The following is a 21,467-nucleotide window of genomic DNA, read 5'->3' as shown; positions in this document are numbered from 1 at the left end:
CTGCTTCAATATTTTAGAGCTGAGTATATATCAAGAAATAACACAACCAGAAATGCATGATTTTACTTTTTATTATTATTATTATTATTACCATTATTATATTCTATCATAACCTTTCCTGGTATTGAATTAAACTGAACTGAAATTAATATGTCTTATTTTTTTCTGTTATTAAAACACATACTGTACTGTTATAATTTACGATAATTTGGTTATATATTGTTCATATAGCATTGCGTACGACTATGTAATAAATAAGGTTTAAAGAAGAGTAAAAGCAGTAGATAGATATATAGATAGATAGATAGATATAAAAAAGAAAATTGCAAATGCATCCCGATCTCACAGCAATACGTACATATTTTACAAGGTGGCTTATTCGTATGAATTCGTACTACCACACTCGTACAAATTCATACGATTTTTGGCAAATCGTACGTATTTTACGAGTTGCACAATTCGTATGAATTTGTACGAATGACCTACACCTAGCCCCACCCCTAAACCTAACTGTCACTTGGGTTTAGACAAAAATTGTACTAAAATTGTACAAGTGAGGTCGTATAAATTCGTACGAATAAGCTACCTCGTAAAATACTTACGAATTGGTTGTGAGATTTGCGTTGAACAAATGACATACTTCTGTGTCACCTATGGAATGATACACATTGAGTGAGGCATTTGTGAGAAAAGTCCTCTCAGGACATCTTGGTCTACTGTACGTTATGTTTTTGACTTTCCTTCATTGAGTTCACGTCACCCGCTGATGACAAGCAGAGGCAGTTTTACTCCTTGTCTTCTTCCTCTTTCCCCACAACAGAACAGACGGCTCTAGTTTGCAAAACAAATGAACAAACAGATAACAGGAATGGAGTGATGAAAGAGTAAACAACAAGTTCGATGCCCCACAACCATAATACACTCTAAGTAGGTTATCTTTCATATCCCAATTTGATTGTTACATTTAGCTATCTGAAAGACGAATTCCAACTGTCCACTAAATCCAGGTAAGTTTAAATAAAAAAAATAATAATAATAATAAGGCAACACTCTCCTTTTACAGGATACAGTATACCCCAAACACTTCATTATGAAGAAAGATGATATTTAGTCAATCTATTGATGTTGCCTAACTAATTGTAAAGCAGGGACTCAAAGCAGATGCTGCATTTCAAAGCACTTGTGAGCAACTAGACAGGTTATGATTTATGCTAAGATGCGTGGCTTCAAAGCACCGAATGAGGCTTCTAAACAAATTGAACAAGTCAAGCACTATTCACCCAGGACTGAGAGAGTGCCGAGCACATTCAGATCAGAGGAGAGCGCCTGCCACTTGTAATATCCCTCAATGGAAGCACAGGTCCGCTGGGAAGAGCCAGCAGATAGCGGTTAACACTGGGCTGTGTGCTCGGGCATGGGAATTCTGTGCCAGCGCTGCTGCAACACCTGTGCCAAGGATCCAAGCCCCACTCATGTCATGGCCATGATCAGGCAGTTGGTAGTAGGGGGTGGGGGGGGCTGGGCTGGCAGACCCTCCCTGGAGACTTGACACCTTTTCTGCACGGCATCGTTATTTAGATGCGAATAGAAAGAAACACACAGTCTGTGTCAACAATCTGATGCAATATCAGTAAACACTGATAATTATTTATGGAGTGCTGGCATACTGTACTGTGATAGTTGTTAAAAAAGCTTGTGGAATATGCTCAGTGCACGTGTCCTCTGGATATTGAAGCTTGTGAGTAATGAGCGTTGACAGGTCAAGTTAGTTGCCAACAGGTATTGATGGAGGTGGAGATGCATGATTGTCTGCAAAGACCCCTAACAGAAAAAAGAATGTAATGTGATATGTGATAGGGACCTAGATTTCCCAAAATGAAAAATGTCATCATTTGATATTTTCTTCTGTGGAACACAAAATAACATATTTTGCTAAAATGTCTCATAGTTTATTTGTTTTTTGTTTTCTGTCTGTGCAATGAAAGTCAGTGGGGTCCAGTGGTGTTTTGGACCTTATTGACCTTCACTGTATTTTGGAAAAGAAACAGTTCTATTTAAATATCCTTTACAAGGTGAGTAAATGATAACCGGATTGTCAGTCTGGGGTAAATTAATGTACACTCTGAAAGAATTTGTGTTTTCTCAGGGATACCATAGCATTTTTAGTCTATAACCTTTCATTAAACAGTTCTTAAAATAATATTTTTATTTTTTCTTATTGTGAAGAACATTTGAATAATTTAAAGAAACTTTTCCTATTTTAAAGAACCTTTTGTGCAATGGAAACTTTACCCAGCCCTGCAAAAATAAGTTCTAAGAACATTTCGCTAATGTTCCCATTATGTTCTCTGAACATTCAAAACATCCAGTTTTTAAAATTGTTTAAAAACTTTTTTCTCAGAACTTTAGATGTTAAACGTTCTACATGGAACCAAAGAGAGTGTATTGCCAAAACAAAATCAAAAGTTTTCATTCTCACTGTAAATTCTATTTTTAATATAATAAATACAAAATAATACTTACTTATTCCAGATATCTGTAGTAACATTTCCTAGTCAAATGTGTAATGTGACAGGTTGAGGCATCTCTCTAGCTCAACATTTTTCCCCTTCTTCTTTCTCCCATTTGATGCAACCTAAATTGGTGCTGAAGAAACAAATTGCTAAATTTTTAATTAACTTCATAACATCTGCACTTCAGCTTTGAGAGAGCAGGGAGATTTCCTTTTAACCTATTCCAGCACATTTGCACACCAAGGTAAATCTTGATGCTGGCACTTTTACAGAGAGGAAGAAAAAAAATTAAAAATGGAAATTAACTCGTACTTGTGTGTGTGGATCAAAGAAAAAACTTTTTTGCCATTGCTTGATCTTCAAAAATAAAAGAAGTGAAAGTGGGGAAAAGCAGAGATGGATAGATCGGTCTAGGTTGGGTGCCTTCTGCTTATTTATCATTCTGCTTTTACTCTTCTTCACATTTGTTGTAAAGATCTGTCCTGTGTATGTATGTATGTATGTATATATCAAAGTAGTTAATCCATATGAACGAAAAGATAATGTTCACATCAAAATAAATCTGCATACCTTTTCTTGTGGGTTTGTCATTTATTAATTTAAGCATTAAAAAATTAGAGTAAATGAGCTCAGACAGTCCAGTTTTGTTCATTTTCAGTATGTGAAAATATTCAGAAGATAGAATATTTATTGATGTACTGTTTACTGTTTTATTATTAATATTTTCATTTAAAATGTTTTTCCGATATGGAAGTTGGAATGTGTGTGTGTGTGTTTTAAAGATACTATACATTTCAATTAAATTGATTATTTAATCTGTATTAATCAATCATCTTTTTTCATAGAAAAATACAATAGTTTCAACCGTCTGTATTGCAAGTTCTGATCCAGCAGAGAGCAGTGCTGGGTCAATGCGGAACCAGTGAGTCAATACAAGAGGTGCCTTACATAAGCAATTTTCATAATCGTAGTATCACATAATAAATGGACAGAATTTGTTCTGCACAGACTTCATGAGACAGAACTCTGTAGGATGAGATATACACTTTATATATGGTAAAAACACATATACATTCATGGAGAAGAATAGGCATGGCTGAAATGTGAGTGATTCGGCAGCGACCATCCCCCTCTGCTCACCTGCACTGATGTGTATGATAGTCCAGAACAGCACAGCATCTTTAACAACTCTCTCTTTGATGAGAAACACAATGACAGCCATCACCAGTCTACCTGTGTGAAACGAGGGCACTAAGGGGATGCCTCTGACCCAAACAGCAGGTCATTACACAGGGATGATGCCTGCTGAGCTTGTAGAGTGGGTTGTGACTTGTGAGTGAAAAAATTAATTTACGGCTTATAAAGTGTGAGGTTGTCCTGTGTCAACCTTTTCTCTAGGGGACAGTCTTTAAATCAATAAGTCATACATTTGTATTAATAATATTACATGACGGCCTTTAGTTAATTGATAAAACATGTATTATATAAATAATAATGTAAACCATTCTAAGGTTTTGGGTCAGTAGTCTTTTTTTCTAATTAATAGTTTTATTCAGCATGGATCCATCAAAGATTGTACATGCTTTTAAATAAATGCTGTTGTTCGGTAAAAAAAAAAAAAAAAAAAAAAAAAAACATTTTTGAGCACCAAATCATTACAGGACTAGCTGCTGAAAATTCAGCCTTCCCATCATACAATTTAAAGTATATTAACTTAAAGAATTACCAGTGTAACCAGCAACATCACTGTCTCTCTCTCTTCAATCCAATAAAGGCAGTTCTTGTGACCAGCCTGAGACAGATCTCCCAGATCTTTGGAGAATTAGCAAAATAGATTTTGGATATTTTTACCTCCTCTCGTTCCCAGAGAAGTATCTTTAGCTTCTAACTGGCATTGTTTCCAGCTGATTAATTTCAATTCTTGCCATGTATGTTTGAGCAGATGGTGTGGCTTGTAACCTGGCTTTCGGTAGTTGTGTTAAATGTAGACCTGGGCCTGGCCATTGGGGTGGTCTCTCCATGATGACAGTTATCTGTCGCACACAGAGGTATCATTATGACATTATATTCTCACTTTGTTACAAATGTATTGAATAATTCTGTTTCTTGTATAAAATACTATGACACTTTCCATTATGACTATTTGGCCTTTCATGTAGTCCCTTATATAGTATAAATTAGAGCAAGGTATACTAACTTCAGGGTCATGATGCCCACTAGGGGTCACTAGTGCTCTCTTAAGGGTCGCCAAACATAAATTATTATGATTTCACTCTAATCTGTGCAATAAAAACATGAATGAGTGAAAGATCTTCTGTTAGAGAAAAAAATATAATATATTATAAAAATAGATTAAAATCATATGGCTAAGGGAGTTCAGCTCTATAAATTTTAAGCAAAACCATGCAATAAACATATTGGAAATGAGTAATGATTTTTGTATAGCAAACTACTCAATGTATTTGCAGAATAAATTTGTGCAAGTTTTCCATTAAAACCAAAACTGTCTGTGGATTTCGGGGACTTCTGTATAAATCTAATTAAATGTATGCTTAGATTTAAGAAGGGTTGTTGAACATAACATGTAAAATAGGGATCCTCTGGGAGGAAGACTGGGAACCACTGAATTAGAGTATGTGCATCAATCTGGCTGTATAGAGATAACGATATTATCAATCCAACTAGAGCAGCCCCTGTGAAACGAGGTATTGAGTACATAATTTAATTGAGATTGAAACTACCTAATTAGATTTGTGTATTTATCTGCTTTAATAATAATGTTTACTACATCCTTTAATTATGCGTTTCAAAGCTCAGGGGCTGTATAAAAACAGCGAACCAGTATCCCTTACAGACCCCTGTGTTCCAAAACAACCTTCCTATCCTGGCGGATATGAAATTCACATTTAAGGAAAGGGGAGATAAAGTTGAGACAAAAAGATGTCCCTGAACTCATAGTAAACTTTCTGTTTTCAGAGCCAGCTGCTTTGTTTTAGGAAGAGCTGCCAACACGGAGATCTACAGGTCCATCAACAACCATAATAAAGTGAGTCAACAGTCATCATATTAAGTTTATTTTCTTATTAACACATGTAATGTAATTTGCTATAATTAGAATTGGGCCTTTGTGCATTTAGAAATCATATCAAATAACCTTTGTTCTGTTTGTCTTGACATTTGTCTTAGTCACATCTCTGTTGTGTAAATGACAATGTGATTATACACTGTTCATCCCTCTGTACTGCAGTGCTATGAAGTCCCTGGTGGAAAGATCCTGACCTACAATGGACCCATCTACTATGGGAACCGTAGCTTTTTTAAGGCTCATATGGTTCAACTTCTGGGCCTGACCCCTGAGAGGATACACAGTCGAGAGAAAGCCCTGAAGGCCATGGAAATGAGAGAGAGAGAGAGAGAGAGAGAGAGAGAGAGAGAGAGAGAGAGAGAGAGAGAGAGAGAGAGAGAGAGAGGCCATTAGCTCTGTAGTTAGCCGCAAAATCAAATCAGCATCTCCATAAAGCTTATCAGCAGATGGGAGGCATAAAGTGCCCCAAAATCTGGTAGATGGCTGTATTGACTTTGGATAAAACACAATGAACCACCACCAGCAGATGTCATGGCTCCCCAAATCATCACTGACTTTGAAAACTTCACACTGGACTTTGGATTCTGTGTCTCTCCAGTCTTCCTCCAGACTCCAGACCTTGATTTTTAAATGAAAGGGTAAATTTACTTTCATCTGAAAAGAGGACTGTGGACCACTGAGCAACAGTCCAGTTCTTTTTCTCCTTAGCCCAGGTGAAATGCTTCTGATGTTTTTCAGGTTCAGGAGTGGCTTGGTTCTAGGAATGTGACAGCTGTAGCCCTTTACCTGAAGACGTCTGACCGTGGTGACTCTTGATGCACTGACTCCGGCTTCAGTCCACTCCTTGTGAAGCTTTCCAAAGTTCTTGAATTGGCTTTTCCTGACAATCGTCCCAAGGCTGTGGTCATCCCTGTTGCTTGTGCACCTTTTCCTACCACACTTTTTCCTTCCAGTCAACTGTCTATTAATATATTTTGATACAGCAATCTGTGAACAGCCAGCCCTTTCAGCAATGACCTTCTGTGGCTTACTGATCAAGTCAGTGGTCTTTCCCATAATTGTAGTTGCATGTTTTAAACTAGCCCAAGAGGTACCCAGTATTTATACTCAAAATTATTCTAACTAATCGAGCTCAAAATTTAATATTCTAATATTTGAAATAAAGAATTAATACTTTTTTCCTAAGCTGTAAGCTGTGACCATCAGAATTAAAACAAACAAACAAACAATTTTTTTGTAAAATATTTTTCAGTTTGTGTACAATGAATCTAGAATATAAGAAAGTTTGCTTTTTTAATTAAATTTAATACAAAAAATAAAGACCTTTTCCATGATATTCTAAATTTTTTGAGATGCACCTGTACACAGCCTGTTCACAGAAAGACAAATGTTAAGTGCGAAAATTAATTGCCATACACATTTTAATTTGAAATTACATGACCAGCACAAGGATTCTTTTATGAAGAGTTGTTTTAATCTATTTACCTTATCAACCAATTAGATACATGCTTTTGGTTACTTACCCAGAACCACTGTTGTTACATTAAGCTAGAGTTGGTGGCATTTACAAACAGATTATAATGGAAATCAGCCAATATTACTGGTGCAGAGGACTGCCCAGCTGCCATGTCTCAGCCGCACTGAATGTTGGTGTTATACAAAAGACTTACGATAATAATTGTATTCATTGATGATGTGATCTGATGCTGCTTTTTCTATTTTCTTTACGAAGACATTTAAAATCTAAGGTGTTATTTTTATTGTGACAATACATTTTAATGATCATTTATATATTAATAAATTAATAAATATTCAACAAATTATAGGATGATCATACTGTAGTTAAAATCAAGACAAATAAAATAAAGACTGGGCAAATCTGTCACAAGGGCAAATGTGTCATTTTCTGTCCCTCACTTGTGTAATATGTCTCTACACAAAATAATAATAATAATAAAAAAGTAGAGAAATATTATGAGATAGAAAACAAATCCCAAATGTGCCAGCTGTACTGTAGAATTTCGTCAATTTAGTGGACGTTCTGATGATCTGCCGCCATCATGTGTCTTGAAAAGGAAATGGCCACATTAAATTGCCAGCAAAATATTTTCAAGAGACAATTTGTTAATAAGGGAAATAAATATTATAGTTTGATATTTTAGCTGGCATAGTATTCTACAAAATGTCAAATTATTTATAATATACACTTTATAATATATTTATATTTTCTACCCCAAGTATAATTTTAACTCTCTTCAAAATAAATAAAATTAATTAATTACCAAATTACCTCAGTTAACCTCAATTAAATAACTCTTTTCGAGATGAAGCGACATAATTAATGTCCCAGTTCATGTCCACAATTCATGTCCATTGTTTCTGGTGTTGTTAAAGACTCGTTGTCTCTTTTTTTATCGAGTGTTTGCCATTAAAGTGCTTCGCAGAAGCTTTTACATTCCACATTTAGTCACTGGTGACACATTTAAAATGATTCTTAAGATAATAAAGTTCATATTCTCTCATAGAGGCCTCTTGAGGGGAAAAGCTGAAATTATGACTGAATGACTGAAAATTATATCATCACAGGAGCCCACATGAAGGGATCCAAGCAAAATAAATCCTAAAGAAGAACCAAAAATGAAATGGTAACGCACACAATGCATAATATTTGCATTAGGCCTCTTACCTAAATAGCCAACCCAAGACTGGCGTGGGTCATAGTCCACCTGTCGTATCTGTTTTTACACTAAATATCTGTAAACATATGGTATTTCAATCAGGACCACTTCCGTCAAGTATTATATATTTAATAACAATTATACAATTAATGACAATTATAATTGCATACAGGTTGGCGGTATGGTTATGTTCTGGGCAACACTCCACACGCCTGTCCAAGCAGCCATGCTTGGACAGAGCGGGGAAAGCAGCAAGACAAACCCCCCTGGGGTACAGAACAGAACCATAAGCATACATAATTACAATTCTCAATTACATGAGTTGTAAACAAAATGTCATGGAGACTGCTTCCAATGAAGACACTGTAAAGAAAGGACAAATTAGATCAGATTACAGGTTCAGTTGGTGGAGTTGGGGTTGGAGGAGGGAGTTAATTAGCAGCAATGCGATGGAGAGAAACTGAATAATGGGAATTTAAACAGACCGCAGGAGATAGGTGTCAAGACTGGATTGGTACACGTCAGGAACAGCTGACTGTCAGCTGATGCAAGCATGACTATCATGACCTGACTGAACTAACGTGATGCTCGATTCTTATGCCTTAGTAGAGTCAAAAACTTACATACAGCACCTTTAACAGACACTTTTTTGTTTTCAGATTTGAAACAACATTCATTTTACTTAACAGGTAGACAAAAAGTACTCTGACAAATATCACACACAAAGGTTATAAAATTTGTCCCCCTTCTTTGTGATTCCATGTTTTAAACTTTAGTTAGTGTGTAATGTTCTTGTTAGAGTATAAATAATATCTGTAAAATTCTAAAGCTCAAAGTTCAATGCCAAGCGAGATATTTTATTTAACAGAATTCACCTACAAAAAACGACCCGTTTGGACTACATCCCTCTAGTTCCTGCAGGAATGACGTCACAGTTATTTTTACTAACCTCCGCCTACAACAATTCACAAAAGGGGGCGTGGCCTAATTGCGCTCCGACTGTGTTTTTGTTTGTCGTCATGTTGTTGAAACGCTGTTATTTTCATCTCGGAGTCCAATCATCTTTGTTTGGGCTTCCCAGGGACGCTGTACTTGGAGACTAATGGTTACAATTTATGTTTAACTCTGTTCCCGAAAATTATAATCCACATGTAAAAGTATGTGCAGCACATTTTGCTGAGGACGGCTTGCTGAGGACAACTTCCTCAATCTCAATCAGTTTAATGCCGGATTCGCACAAATATTATTCTTGAAAGATGGAGCAGTTCCCTCTTTGTCTGGAGAAGGCATTGTTTATGGACCACAACCGGTAAGGCTATTTTATTATTTAAGTTGATGCGTTTAACAGTTTCTGTAACTTATAACGCAAAGGGCAAAGCTGTTTAGCTTTGTGATGTTAGGGCTGTGCAAAAAAAAAAAAACGAATGCGATTTTCATGCGCATCTCGTCAGTAAAAACGCTCCTGTGATTATATTTCCACCACATGCTCCTGCCCACTTGCTTCTCAAAACTAACCGTAATAATAGAGAATTATTTAGATTATTTTTAGAAGTGTTTCATCCATCATACAAAGGGATAACTCTGCAGTCAACACACACACACACACACACACACACACACATATATATAATATATTTGGATCTTTGTATCCAGACTGTTAAAACAATCACTGAAAATTAATACACTTAAAGTAACCAGTATTCTTCTAGCCTCACAGTGACCAATGTTGGCCGGATCCCTGAATTGTCACCATGAAAGCAGGGAATATATTGTATACAAGATGTGCTTTCTCTCTGGGCTTCCAGGTGGGCAGTTGCACCTTGTACGTCTTCTTGAGACAGGTGTGGTTTGAGGATAGCTGCGGCTGCAAGCGTGATGGCAAGAGCAACCCTGCTCCACTTGGGCCTAAACAAAACACCGCCAACCTTACCTGAAGAGTGGATGGATCTGCCCTGTTCAACCACAAGCACCCTCACCAGCCAGGTGCTGCAGCGCCCTCTAGTGCATCATTTATGTTACATACATTAATGATTGTAGCATGATATAAAAGCACTGCAACATAATAGCTGATGCAAAGTAGTGATGGGAAGTTTGGATCATTTTACCGACTCAGACTTTCAAGTCTCGTTTAGCAAAATGAACAAATCTATTTTTCGAGTCATTTCGTTCATTTTAGCAAAATGTAATAAAAATGTTACGTGTTACTTCCCCAACGCATCTAGTACTTACGCAAATGTTGAACACACTACAAACAATACAAAACTAATATGCTATAAGATACAGAAAAGATTAATTAATTTTTTACCTGGGTCTTCAGTCTGTGATTAGCTCACATCACCTCTTGTCTGACAAGTCCCCGGGTTTTTGACTCGATCCTTAATCATGTGACAGCCCCTACGCTATTTCTGTCACTGTGTTTTTGTTACCACTTCTTCAGTATATGTGGTGTGTTAATTTGTCTTTTTGACTGTCTATCAGTAAAAAAAACCCACTAGGCTATATAATAATATAATAATCTAAGCCTACAATACGAAGAATTTATAGCCTAGTTTGTTCATTTTTAATCCAATTTTGAGTTTGCTGGTATAATACTTTACTATAATAAATGTAAAGTAAAATCGCTTTTATAAGGCTACTTGATAGGTATACATACTTTGAATCATATTTTTTCACAATTACCGTTGTTTTCTTTATGTGCAATGCTTTTTACATTTTTAAAATGCAATGCTTAGAATCACTACAGTATAAAGTATCCAATGAATATAATATTTTTTATTATATTAAATTGCAACATAACGATGAAATTTGTTTTAAATACACAGGAGAGAAAGGTCACATCGCAGATGAGCTGTTTAAGAAAGTACGTATCTTGTGCTGGGTGATGACAGGGCCTAGTAATCTGCAGTCAAAGGTTGGGCATGTGAAGGCAACATGGAGCCGTCGCTGTAACCTAGTGCTGTTCATGATCTCTGAAGAAGACCGCAGCTTCTCCACAGTGGGCCTTAGCACAGGAGAAAGCTGCGACCTGCTGTACTGAAAGACCATTCGTGCTTTCCACTATGCTCTGAAGAACCACGGCGATGAGGCAGACTGGTTTCTCATGATGACACATTCTTCGTTGTGGACAACTTGCGCTGGATCTTGTCGAACTACACTGCAGAGCAGCCCATATACTTTGGAAAGAGATTCAAGCCAAACACCAAACAGGGCTACATGAGCGGTGGCGCAGGTTATGTGCTCAACAAAGAGGCCCTGAGAAGGTTTGTGGAGGGTTTTAGCACTAAAGTGTGCACTCATACCACCTCAGTAGAGGATCTAGCGATGGGTCAGTGTCTGGATAAAATGGGGGTGGTAGCAGTGGACTCCAGGGACACACTGCACCGCGAAACCTTCCATCCTTTCATTCCTGAGCATCATCTCACAGGAAAGTTCTCAAAGACCTTCTGGTACTGGAACTACTGCTTCTACCCAATTGTAGAAGTAGGTCAAACAATTTTAATTTAATACAAACTTTTGAATGGTAGCGAAGAATAAAATATGCAGTCATTCTCATTTTTCCTAAGATATTCTATGCCCTTCATGTCCTTCATGACATTTCTCTACATTCCACAGCTTCCGTCTCCTACACACAGAAGGCTAATTAGTTTGTACTTTGGTAATGATGAAAGTAAAATTAAATTTTTGAAAAGTTTTAAGAACTTAAGTACCATCTATGCATAAAAAGAAAAAAATAATTAAAATGTCAAAAGCAGTTTTCCATTAAAGATAGTAATTTGAGTATGACTAAAAATCAACAACATTGTTTGAGAAATATACTTTGAGAGGGTATTACCTCATAATCTTAGCCCTCTCATTTTTTTAAATGCCACACTAAACTAGAAATTCCTTCAGGTGATTGCAAGTGAAACCTACAATGGATAGATTTAATGGCAACTGCAGTGGTTGAAAGTTTTTCTTTCATGTACATAATGATGTGTTTCGTGACTAGAAAGTTAATGACTAGCAATACAAAATCTAAGAAATTAACACTTTTTTGTCCTGTCGTGGTCATCAGAGTGGCAACAAGAAAGGATACATATGCTATTTCAGAGTTTATAAAGTTAGTATAAAAACAAATATGATTAGGAATAAAATTGTGCAATTTCTTTCAGAAAAGAATCATTTTTAATAGAAGTTAAGCTCAATCGAACAATGTTAATGATAGAATGACATCAAAGCAAAAAAATTATAAATATGTTATAGATAAATATTTGTTTATCCATTTATTGTAATTTATTGTAAAGAATAATTGGTCCTTTATCCGATGCACCTATCACACAGGTGTGATTGTCGATTTAATTAAAAAATATATATTTTCTTACATTTTAAATTAAGATCAATGTTATACTGAAGCTCTAACAATAAAAGTAAATTTCAAATGAGAAATGCAAAGCTTATTATTTTTTAAAGCACCTAAATTATTCTTCTGTTAAAACAATTTTTTAAGTTGTAAAGTTCTCTTTTTGGTCATTAGCAATTGAATTGTAGTTATATATTTTGTCCAACTGAATATTAACAATATCTCTAATGTTTTCATCTACTTGTAAATCATGAGAAAATTCCATAGATAGTAAAATAAAATTCCAATTCTAAACAGTGACAAGGGGCAGTGCAGTCGCCTGTCAATGACGTTAGTTACCCTTTGTTACCGCCTTTACTGACGTAGAAACTGTGGCGTGGACATGCGGAAGTAGCTTCGCGACAAACTTAAACTAGAAAGAGATGCCGATCTCACTTGTTTTTCACTCGACAGCTGAGTTGTTTTGATTCGTATCTTTACAGAAAACGTATGCTATTATAACGATCAACAAGATTAGTATAATGGGGCATATATGGCAAACGCGGTGCATCGCATCTCTAGACCCGCGTGAGGATGCGTCTGATCTGTCTTCTGATCGCGTCTCTGATCGCGTCCTTCCACACTCCTTAGCATTATCAAACCACGCAATAGGGCTTGGGCGTCGTGACGTCATTACTTGGCGTGGCCGCCACGTTGAATGCTTCCTTTACTGCCACTCGGACTACTGCGCAGTGTTTAGACATACTCCCTCTCATCTGTGTGTCTTAATTTGATGAATTAAAAATCTATTTTAACCATTTTCAACCGTTGCTGTATTGTGGGGTGCAATAGCGCAACACATAATAGCCATGGGGAAAATAAAATGAGAATGGATTAACTTTACACCGCTTTCCTGCTTGGAGGCGCGACTACGGAGACCATAACATCTGAATATTAATTTATATAGCTTAAGTCAACATTGAAAATGAGGGAAATTTCAACATTCATCTTTTTGTTGCTATCCCTCTGCTGACAGCAAAAATTCGTACTATAAAACTGCTGCATTAACTAAGGTTAAGCGATTTGTGAAGCTAGGTCTCACGTGACTTTAGTTACAGATTGGCGTGAAATCGTGCTCTCACAACAACAACGCTATCTTAAAAAGCCCAACATCACGCTAAGGTTGCTTTCAAGTAATCAAAACGATGCTTTGAAAACATCTGTTTCGCTGGAAGGACAAGGAGTAGCAACAGGACAACAACACAGAGACTTGACAGGTCTGATGGAGGGGCTAACGGGATATTTTACAGGAAAATACTAAAACGGGAAGACAGCGGGAAAACAGCTCAAATACGTGAGAACCTCGTGAGAACCCTACACTTTTGAAACACATTGTTAAAAGTCCATGTGTGAATGGTTGTTAGCACTAACGGTTACTAAACTAGCAGCTAGGTAACGTTAGAGCGCAGCTTACCCGATTACTGTATACTGTTTTGCCGCTGTTCCGTTTCTATGATTTGCAGCTCCTGAACCCATCCATTTGTGAACTGTACATGAGACTTGACTTGTAGCTTCGGAACTATTCTGAAGTGTAGGCGCTCACAAAACAAACAAGGTAGCCGAAGATATCTGTAATGCAAACGTGCGGCAAAAAGTCTCCGTCGGTACTCCACTATTTGTTGGGAATTTCATATGGATCCAAACCGTTAATAGAGCCGATTTTGTCCACATACCGGTCCCGGGTATCCCTATTTAGCGTATCCCTATAAATCCCACAACCTTTTCGCGATTTTGACATCTTTTTTTCTTTCTACCAACTCTGCTCTTCTCGTTCAACTGGCTGTATGTTTACATTCGCGAAGCTGGCAACATGGCCGCCACGTCCCAGAATGCAACTTGGCGCCCAAGCCCTATTGTTAATGTTTTGATAGTGGGTAGGGGTGTCCCGATTCTCCTTTGGTTGGAGGGGTAGGGGTAAGGGGAAGGGGCAGATAGCCCTTCAAACTAATATTTTTCGGGACCACACTTCAAACGAAGGGATATGAATTATCTCGGCAAAATGGCTGCTACAGCGAACAAAAAGACAGAAATGCAAGCTTTTTTGGCATAAATAAAATTTTTAAGGAAAAGTAATCTGTTTTATGTTACATTCAATTGTGAGTTCATATTAACGGTGTCGTGTTACTCAAATAATTTTTTGCAAAAAAATCGCTAATATTTGCTAAAGTTATATTATTACAGACTGCATGATAGTGCCACAACATATGTCTGATCAGGTATGTCTGATCGATAACTGCCGTAGACACTGATGGGGGCTAATCCCCCCAATAATTAGAAATCTCTAAACCATTTTCTCAAATATTGCCTATTCGAGAGAGAAAGAGAAAGAATTGGAAGTTGCATGTATTCGCGTCTGTGCGTTTATCTTTTTAGAGTGAGTTTACTTAAAAACGATTGTATCCTCTCGTCGCTGGAGAATATAATGTAGCGATTCAGTATTTAAACTGTATTTAATAAAAGTCGTGGGGCAGCGTTGACAAGTTTATTTTCTCCTGGATGTGTGAGCTGCGCGATTTCCGATATGTGTGTGTGTCAGTAAGCAGCTAATTAATACAGAACGATAATTAAAGGCTCTAATGCACATCAGTATATGTGTGTATTGAAAGAGTATGATGGCGTGTGACGTCATGGTAGTGATGTCCCAATCATTAGGGGAATATTTTCTCCCCTACCCCTTGACACTCTGTTTCAAGGGACAAGGGGTAGGCGGAGGGGTAGGGGAAGGGGTATAAAATAGAATTGGGATTGGGCTTTAGTCACCACATTTTATACAGCTTTGGACGTTTAAGAAATAAAACATTGTGAGATCAGAGATAATTTTTTATTTTAAAAAATCATGTTTTATACATTAGACAGCAAAAATAACTTAATAAATATATTAAAATGCAGGGGATGTGAGTGGATATGCAAATGTGGTGATATATCTAGGTAAATGTAGTATAATCTGCAGTACAATGAAACAAATCACACCATAAGAAATTATGTTTATTTGATTCATTCTTATATAAATATTTTATTTTGCTCTATAACTTTTGTAAAATAAATTATGACTTTCTGTTGTTGCTCAAAAGAATTGTCATGAAAGGGTGGGATAGATGATTCACTGGAAATGGAATAATTCATTTGCCTATAACCCACGACGAAACCTGCAACAAATTGTAAAAAAAGGAAAAAAAAAGAAAAGTATATACATTTACAAGAAAAGTCAGTAATTTTGTTATAATATTCAGACATGCTTTAGGAACAAATGTGCCGTTAGAAAGATAAGTGTTGTAATAGCTTTAGAAAGCCAGATGGCAGAACAGCTTCACTGAATTGCTCACCTCAGTTTGCATTTGTTGAAGAAGTTGCCTCCTCTTGCGCCTGTTTCTGGATTCTCTTTCCTCCACGGACGCCCAGTTTCTGACAACACAAATACAGTGAGTCTTAGATGTAAGTCTGTCATATGAACCCACACGGTTCAATAAAGACAGTTACAAATATGTAAATTTAACTACAGGTTTTCGAGCTGGATTTGACTAAAAGTAATAAAAACTTGCAGATTTTGATTCAGTCACCGCTTTAAGGTTCAATGAATTCATTCAATAAATGATTCATCAGATTCAATCGATAACTCGTGTGAATCAATGATCCATTAGTTCAAATAACATACTCATTTGTTCGTAAACTAATTCACACTGCTCCTGATGTATATTTTGATTCACTAAAAACCGGCTCATAAGAGTCATTCGCGTGTGAATCAGACTGCATTGGTTAAGCTGTATGTTTTTGACTCCCTAAACTCATAAGAGTCATTTGTTTGTTAAACCGAACGATTGTTCGAGCTTTATTTCGGGCAACCCGCGAGGACGGTTTTTATTCAGGATCGTGTTCAATTCCTTCTAAACCCACAAAAATGATTTCGTGTAGATGTAATTTGACATCAAGACAACGGTCATCTATTGGTAACTAATACCTTTCACAAACGACACTGAAAGAAAGAGAAAAGCTGTTAACTTACCAGGGTCAGCGTTTCGTCGACCCATGAGTCCAACAAAGATATCCTGCATTTCCCCTGAAAGACAATATATATTAGGCTTTCTTAGATAATTTAAAACAGAAAATAAGAAAGCACAAAACCCATTCAAATGTCTTACTTTTACGCTGAGGTGGTATATCAGCTGTGTCTGGGGGAAATATGCATTCGCAAAACAAATTAAAAACATGTTTCAGTAGGAAACTTAAGTAAAATTGATACAAAATTACAACAACAACAACAACAAAAATCTCTTCACTCACCGACGTTCCTTCGCCCCATTAATCCGACGAAACTGTCATAATCTATGTCATTATACCTCTTCAGCGTGTTATGAGCCGACAGCCGAAAACTTGGACTCTCCTGTGCATGAAATTAAGTTTTTATTATACAGCTCGTGCAAAACTATATATTAATATCTTTTAGATGATCATAATCTGTCACTTACGCCTGAAACTGATCTATGAGACTCTGACTGCTGACAGCTCGACTCACTCCATCGGGTTTCCAGCACCAAAACCAAGAACAGTAACACTAGCCCACGATACATCTTTACAGATCTGAGGAGAAAATATTTGTTTCAACATTTTAAAGAAAATGAAAGTTTCTCCTCTACAATCCTGATTGCAGTTATACATGTTTTCTCTTACACTGGTAATTAAGTATAATTTACCACTAAACCAGCAGAAAACCATTGTTAAATCAATAATAATAATAATACAAAAATGTAAAAATCTAAAACGATAATATAAACTTGTAATATGAAATACATTTTACAAGGTATTGTACTTACCTAAGCTGAGGTTAATGCTATGTAGAAACAGCTGAGTTACAGTTTGTGGTTTGAGGAGTTAAATCTTTTTGTGATGGACTCTGAGACAAGAGACACAGAGACAGGGATTCTCTCCTGTATGATTGTTAAATGATAGCAACATGTGAGTAAGTCCATTTAGATGTCGCAGTGTAGGTGTGGTTTAAGGGTTTGTAGTCTGCATCAGTGATGACCGTGCAATTGAGATCCTGACATCAGAGGCTTGAGGCATTCCTTAAAAGGACAAACCATAGCATTTTTTTTTGTCAAACCCCTTTCATCAGTTACTCAGATTTTAATTCTTGCGACTTTAATCTCATATTTGTAACTTTGCCAGATTTCTTCCCCCCTTCAGGGTTACAGAATAACAGGCTTGAATGAAAACAGGTCTCTTGCCTCTGTGGGTCAAACTCAAACATATGCATGAGAGCATGTCTAAATGTCATGTTTGTTGACTCATTAAGATTATGCTGATATCTATCTGAATGCTACTTTTCTCTGCTAAGTAGGGACTTATTGTCGTATTTTCCTCCTGACTGCCTAATTGGTGCTGTCACTGGCGGGAATGTAATCTCTCAAGGAAGCAATTACACAGATGGAGCGGTGAATGATGAGAACAGTGTCTCACGGACTCTATGGACATCTTGAGGGGGCATCTGACTGGCCCGGCGACATGCAGGTTTGATAAGTGAGAACATCCATTAGTTGCTGCCCACACTCAGTATGCAGCATGCAAAGGGCAGCTGTGTTTTGAAGTTTCTGTTAGAGAACAGATTTGATCAGTTTATCAACAGAAACCTATGATAGCAACAGCCCGGACAGTACTAACCCACTTCCACATCAACATAAAGCCTGTGAGACTCCAACACAATCATCAATGTCATGACATTATTTTTTGTTGTTGTTGACTTGATTGTTTTCATCATCATCCTCTGTGAAGTAATCAAAATGAAAAGTTTGACATGGTGTCCTGTTGAGTGTGAAGAATGTATTTACAAGGGCTGTGTCCCATTTAACTCTAAATTTACAATGGCTTTTTATTTATACAACATATTTTATTCATATAACATTTTAAAAAAAAACTTGAAATGCTGCTTATTAATAGTTAGTAAGGTAGTTGTTAGGTTTAGGTATTGGGTAAGATTAGGGATGTAGAATAAGGTCAAGTAGAATAAGGCATTAATATGTTCTTAATTGGCACTAATACATGGCAAATATTCTAGTAATAAGCATGCTAATAAGCAACTAATAAGTGTTACCTATTCTAAAGTGTTACCGAAAGCAGGCATAAATATTAAGGGAATAATATTCTAAATAGCTATAATAATGTTTACTGTCAAAAATTTTTGCTTGCGTAAGGCTTTATTATTATTTCGACAAACAATGGAGCCAGTACTGTACCCACATGCTAATTATTTTTCACTGCAAGGGATGTTTGTGAATATGCTGTACTTCTACTAGGCAAACCATGTGTGTTTTATAATGCTTTTGATGCAGATGTTTGGACTTCATCGCTGACTGTGTTGATCCACAGGGGTCACTGCTGATGTTCTGTGTGGACCAAGCTATGACTTGCGGGGACATGTCGTCTACAACAAAGGACAGGTTGGAGTTCCAAATGAACGGTTTTCCTAAAGGTTAGCGGATTAGTATTAAGATAAGTCCCAACCCACATATGTCTCTTCCTGCTCTGTGTGGATCACGCAGCAGGTCAGATTAAGGATATGGGGATGGATGGGAGACAGATCTGACAGCAGTAGGGGAAGAAAAAGTAATTAATTGCATTCTTCCATAATTAATGACTTCTTCTTTCCCTTAATCACAGAGCCACATCCTGGGAGTATCAATGAGAAACACCATAGGGCTGTTTATTTGGAGCATGCTAGGTTGGAGGGCCCCTGCTGCTGAGAGGATGATGACAGGAAGTGGATGCCATAGTGGTAAACTCATGACTGTATTAGATATCATTTAGCACACTCAAAACGTGAGAGGAAGCTATGTATTGCTGCCAAGGAAGATTTTACTGTAATTATCTTAGGATGTCATTTAAATTATGTATTTACTAAAGGATGCACATGAGAAGTCCTGAATCATGAATCTGCTCATAGAAATATCTTTCTCAGGGTTGCATAGAACTTTTCAAAAGGCCTGGTCTCTCTTTTTTTTTTTTTTTGGTGGGTTTTCGATTAATTCCAGGTATTTTCTTGTAAATGCTTACATGATGTTGTGTTGTCCTGCGCATGGAAATAAATGAGTAAATGAGTTTTGACACATGATGGAGTGACTGACAAGTCAGATTACTGGTCTCAGCTAGGCTCAGGATTAGCAGGGTGTTGGCAGACCAGGACAAACACATCTGGAACGGGGACTGATGAGAACTAATCACTATTGAGCAATATGAAATATGATGGTTAAGTTGGCTTCAGAAAAGTATATTATACTGGTGCATATATCTGTTCCTTTTAAAATATACATATGATATTTATATGAACTTATTATATGAACTAAATCAATGATATGATCAGGGATTTTCAAACTGGAGTCCAGGGACCAAAAATGGTGCAAGGGGTCAGTTTTATTAGTGAAGTGAAGTGAAAGTGAAAGTGGAGTGACATTCAGCCAAGTATGGTGACCCATACTCAGAATTTGTGCTCTGCATTTAACCCATCCGAAATGCACACACACAGAGCAGTGAACACACACACACACACACTGTGAGCACACACCCGGAGCAGTGGGCAGCCATTTATGCTGCGGCACCCGGGGAGCAGTTGGGGGTTCGATGCCTTGCTCAAGGGCACCTAAGTCATGGTATTGAAGGTGGAGAGAGAGCTGTTCATGCACTCCCCCCACCCACAATTCCGTCCGGCCCGGGACTAGAACTCACAACCCTTCGATTGGGAGTCCAACCCTCTAACCATTAGGCCACGACTTCCCCTAGTATTTTTTATTTTATTTTATTTTTTTCTACAAATGCATTTTTAGGACTGTAGTGTTTTTACTTAAATGACTTTTCAAAGTTTTTTCAAATTTAATTTCAAAGTTAACGTTTTCACGATATAATTAAATATTTTTAATATTAATGATTTTAACATTCACTTTCATCTAATCTAAAGACTGGTCAGAAATCATGAGATGAACTGCAACTATTATTTTATGGACAGTAAAAAAAATGTATGAGATTGGAAAAAAAAAAACTGTGTCAGTACAATGATATTAAATAAGCCAATTATTTATTTTGGGGAAAATAAATCAATTCATTTGAAATAATATTTAATAATGTTGTCTTTCTAATATCCCTCTCAAAACATATAACATCATTATATTTTCAATATCACTTTTTTTATCATTACTGCCTTTATATTCTAGAAAGTGGGTTCCTCATATTTCATCATCATAGTCATCATAAATGTGGGTCCTTGCATGATAAAGTTTGAAAATCTCTTGATATAGATGACGCTGAACTACAGTGGGTATAGAAAAGAATCATCCCCCTTTAAAATAATCACTTTTTGTTTACAGCCTGAAATGAAGATGGACACAGTTTTCCAACAGTTGGACATTGTCTGAATCAGAGAGAAAAAAAAAAGAATATATATATATATATATATATATATATACTGTTCAGTTTCTTGCACAGACTGATAGTTTTTTTCTTACATTTTATGTAAGTGTCTGAATCAACTGCAACCTCCATAAATTCAAAAAAATTACTGCATATAAAGCAACAATTCAACCTCCACGTCTTTGTACAGATCAGGTCTATAAAGTAGCAGATTATGAAGGCAGGAGGCTGTTGTTCCTCACCTCTGCTGTGTTGGCAGGGGCTGCGGAAGGCCATGTAACCCCTATCTCTGTAACTTTGTATTAGACTTTCCACATTACAGTTCAAAGCCTCGTGTCTATCGAAGCATTAGAATGGACTTGAGCTCAAGGACAGGACAACACTCATGCTGTCCTCTACCTCACTTCCCCTTGCAGGTTTGT

At 36.8% G+C, this 21,467-nt stretch overlaps 1 protein-coding gene, 1 long non-coding RNA gene and 1 pseudogene across 2 annotated transcripts; 2 read left to right on the top strand and 1 right to left on the bottom strand.

Moving 5' to 3' along the window:
* Positions 1 to 10,011: 10,011 nt before the first annotated feature.
* Positions 10,012 to 11,953, top strand: LOC113065335 (glycoprotein-N-acetylgalactosamine 3-beta-galactosyltransferase 1-A pseudogene; annotated as a pseudogene).
* Positions 11,954 to 15,511: 3,558 nt separating this feature from the next.
* Positions 15,512 to 17,995, bottom strand: LOC113065332 (tachykinin-3-like). Its single transcript, XM_026236559.1, has 7 exons — positions 17,463 to 17,995; positions 17,118 to 17,229; positions 16,933 to 17,032; positions 16,791 to 16,820; positions 16,655 to 16,708; positions 15,978 to 16,056; positions 15,512 to 15,800 (listed from the first exon to the last, which is right to left on the bottom strand). The coding sequence occupies exons 2-7, from the start codon at positions 17,217 to 17,219 to the stop codon at positions 15,782 to 15,784; spliced, it is 384 nt and encodes a 127-aa protein (XP_026092344.1). The 5' UTR covers positions 17,220 to 17,229; positions 17,463 to 17,995; the 3' UTR covers positions 15,512 to 15,781.
* On the top strand, positions 16,023 to 19,743 carry LOC113065333 (uncharacterized). The gene is made up of 4 exons (XR_003278990.1): positions 16,023 to 16,073; positions 17,990 to 18,159; positions 19,015 to 19,117; positions 19,306 to 19,743. It is a non-coding gene; the product is annotated as an uncharacterized LOC113065333 (long non-coding RNA).
* Positions 19,744 to 21,467: the final 1,724 nt, after the last annotated feature.

This window comes from Carassius auratus, chromosome 48 (genome assembly GCF_003368295.1).
Source record: "Carassius auratus strain Wakin chromosome 48, ASM336829v1, whole genome shotgun sequence".
Classification (NCBI taxonomy): Eukaryota; Metazoa; Chordata; class Actinopteri; order Cypriniformes; family Cyprinidae; genus Carassius; species Carassius auratus.
Note: the sequence above shows the minus strand (reverse complement) of the source record. Positions and strands in the feature narration are given on the sequence as shown.

Coding starts and splice junctions, on each gene's coding strand:
- LOC113065332 (XM_026236559.1), bottom strand. CDS start 17,219: ATGTATCGTGGGCTAGTGTTACTGTTCTTGGTTTTGGTGCTGGAAACC. Junction 17,033..17,117: donor CTCATAGATCAGTTTCAGGC/GTAAGTGACAGA, acceptor TTTCATGCACAG/GAGAGTCCAAGTTTTCGGCT. Junction 16,057..16,654: donor TCGACGAAACGCTGACCCTG/GTAAGTTAACAG, acceptor TTGTGTTGTCAG/AAACTGGGCGTCCGTGGAGG.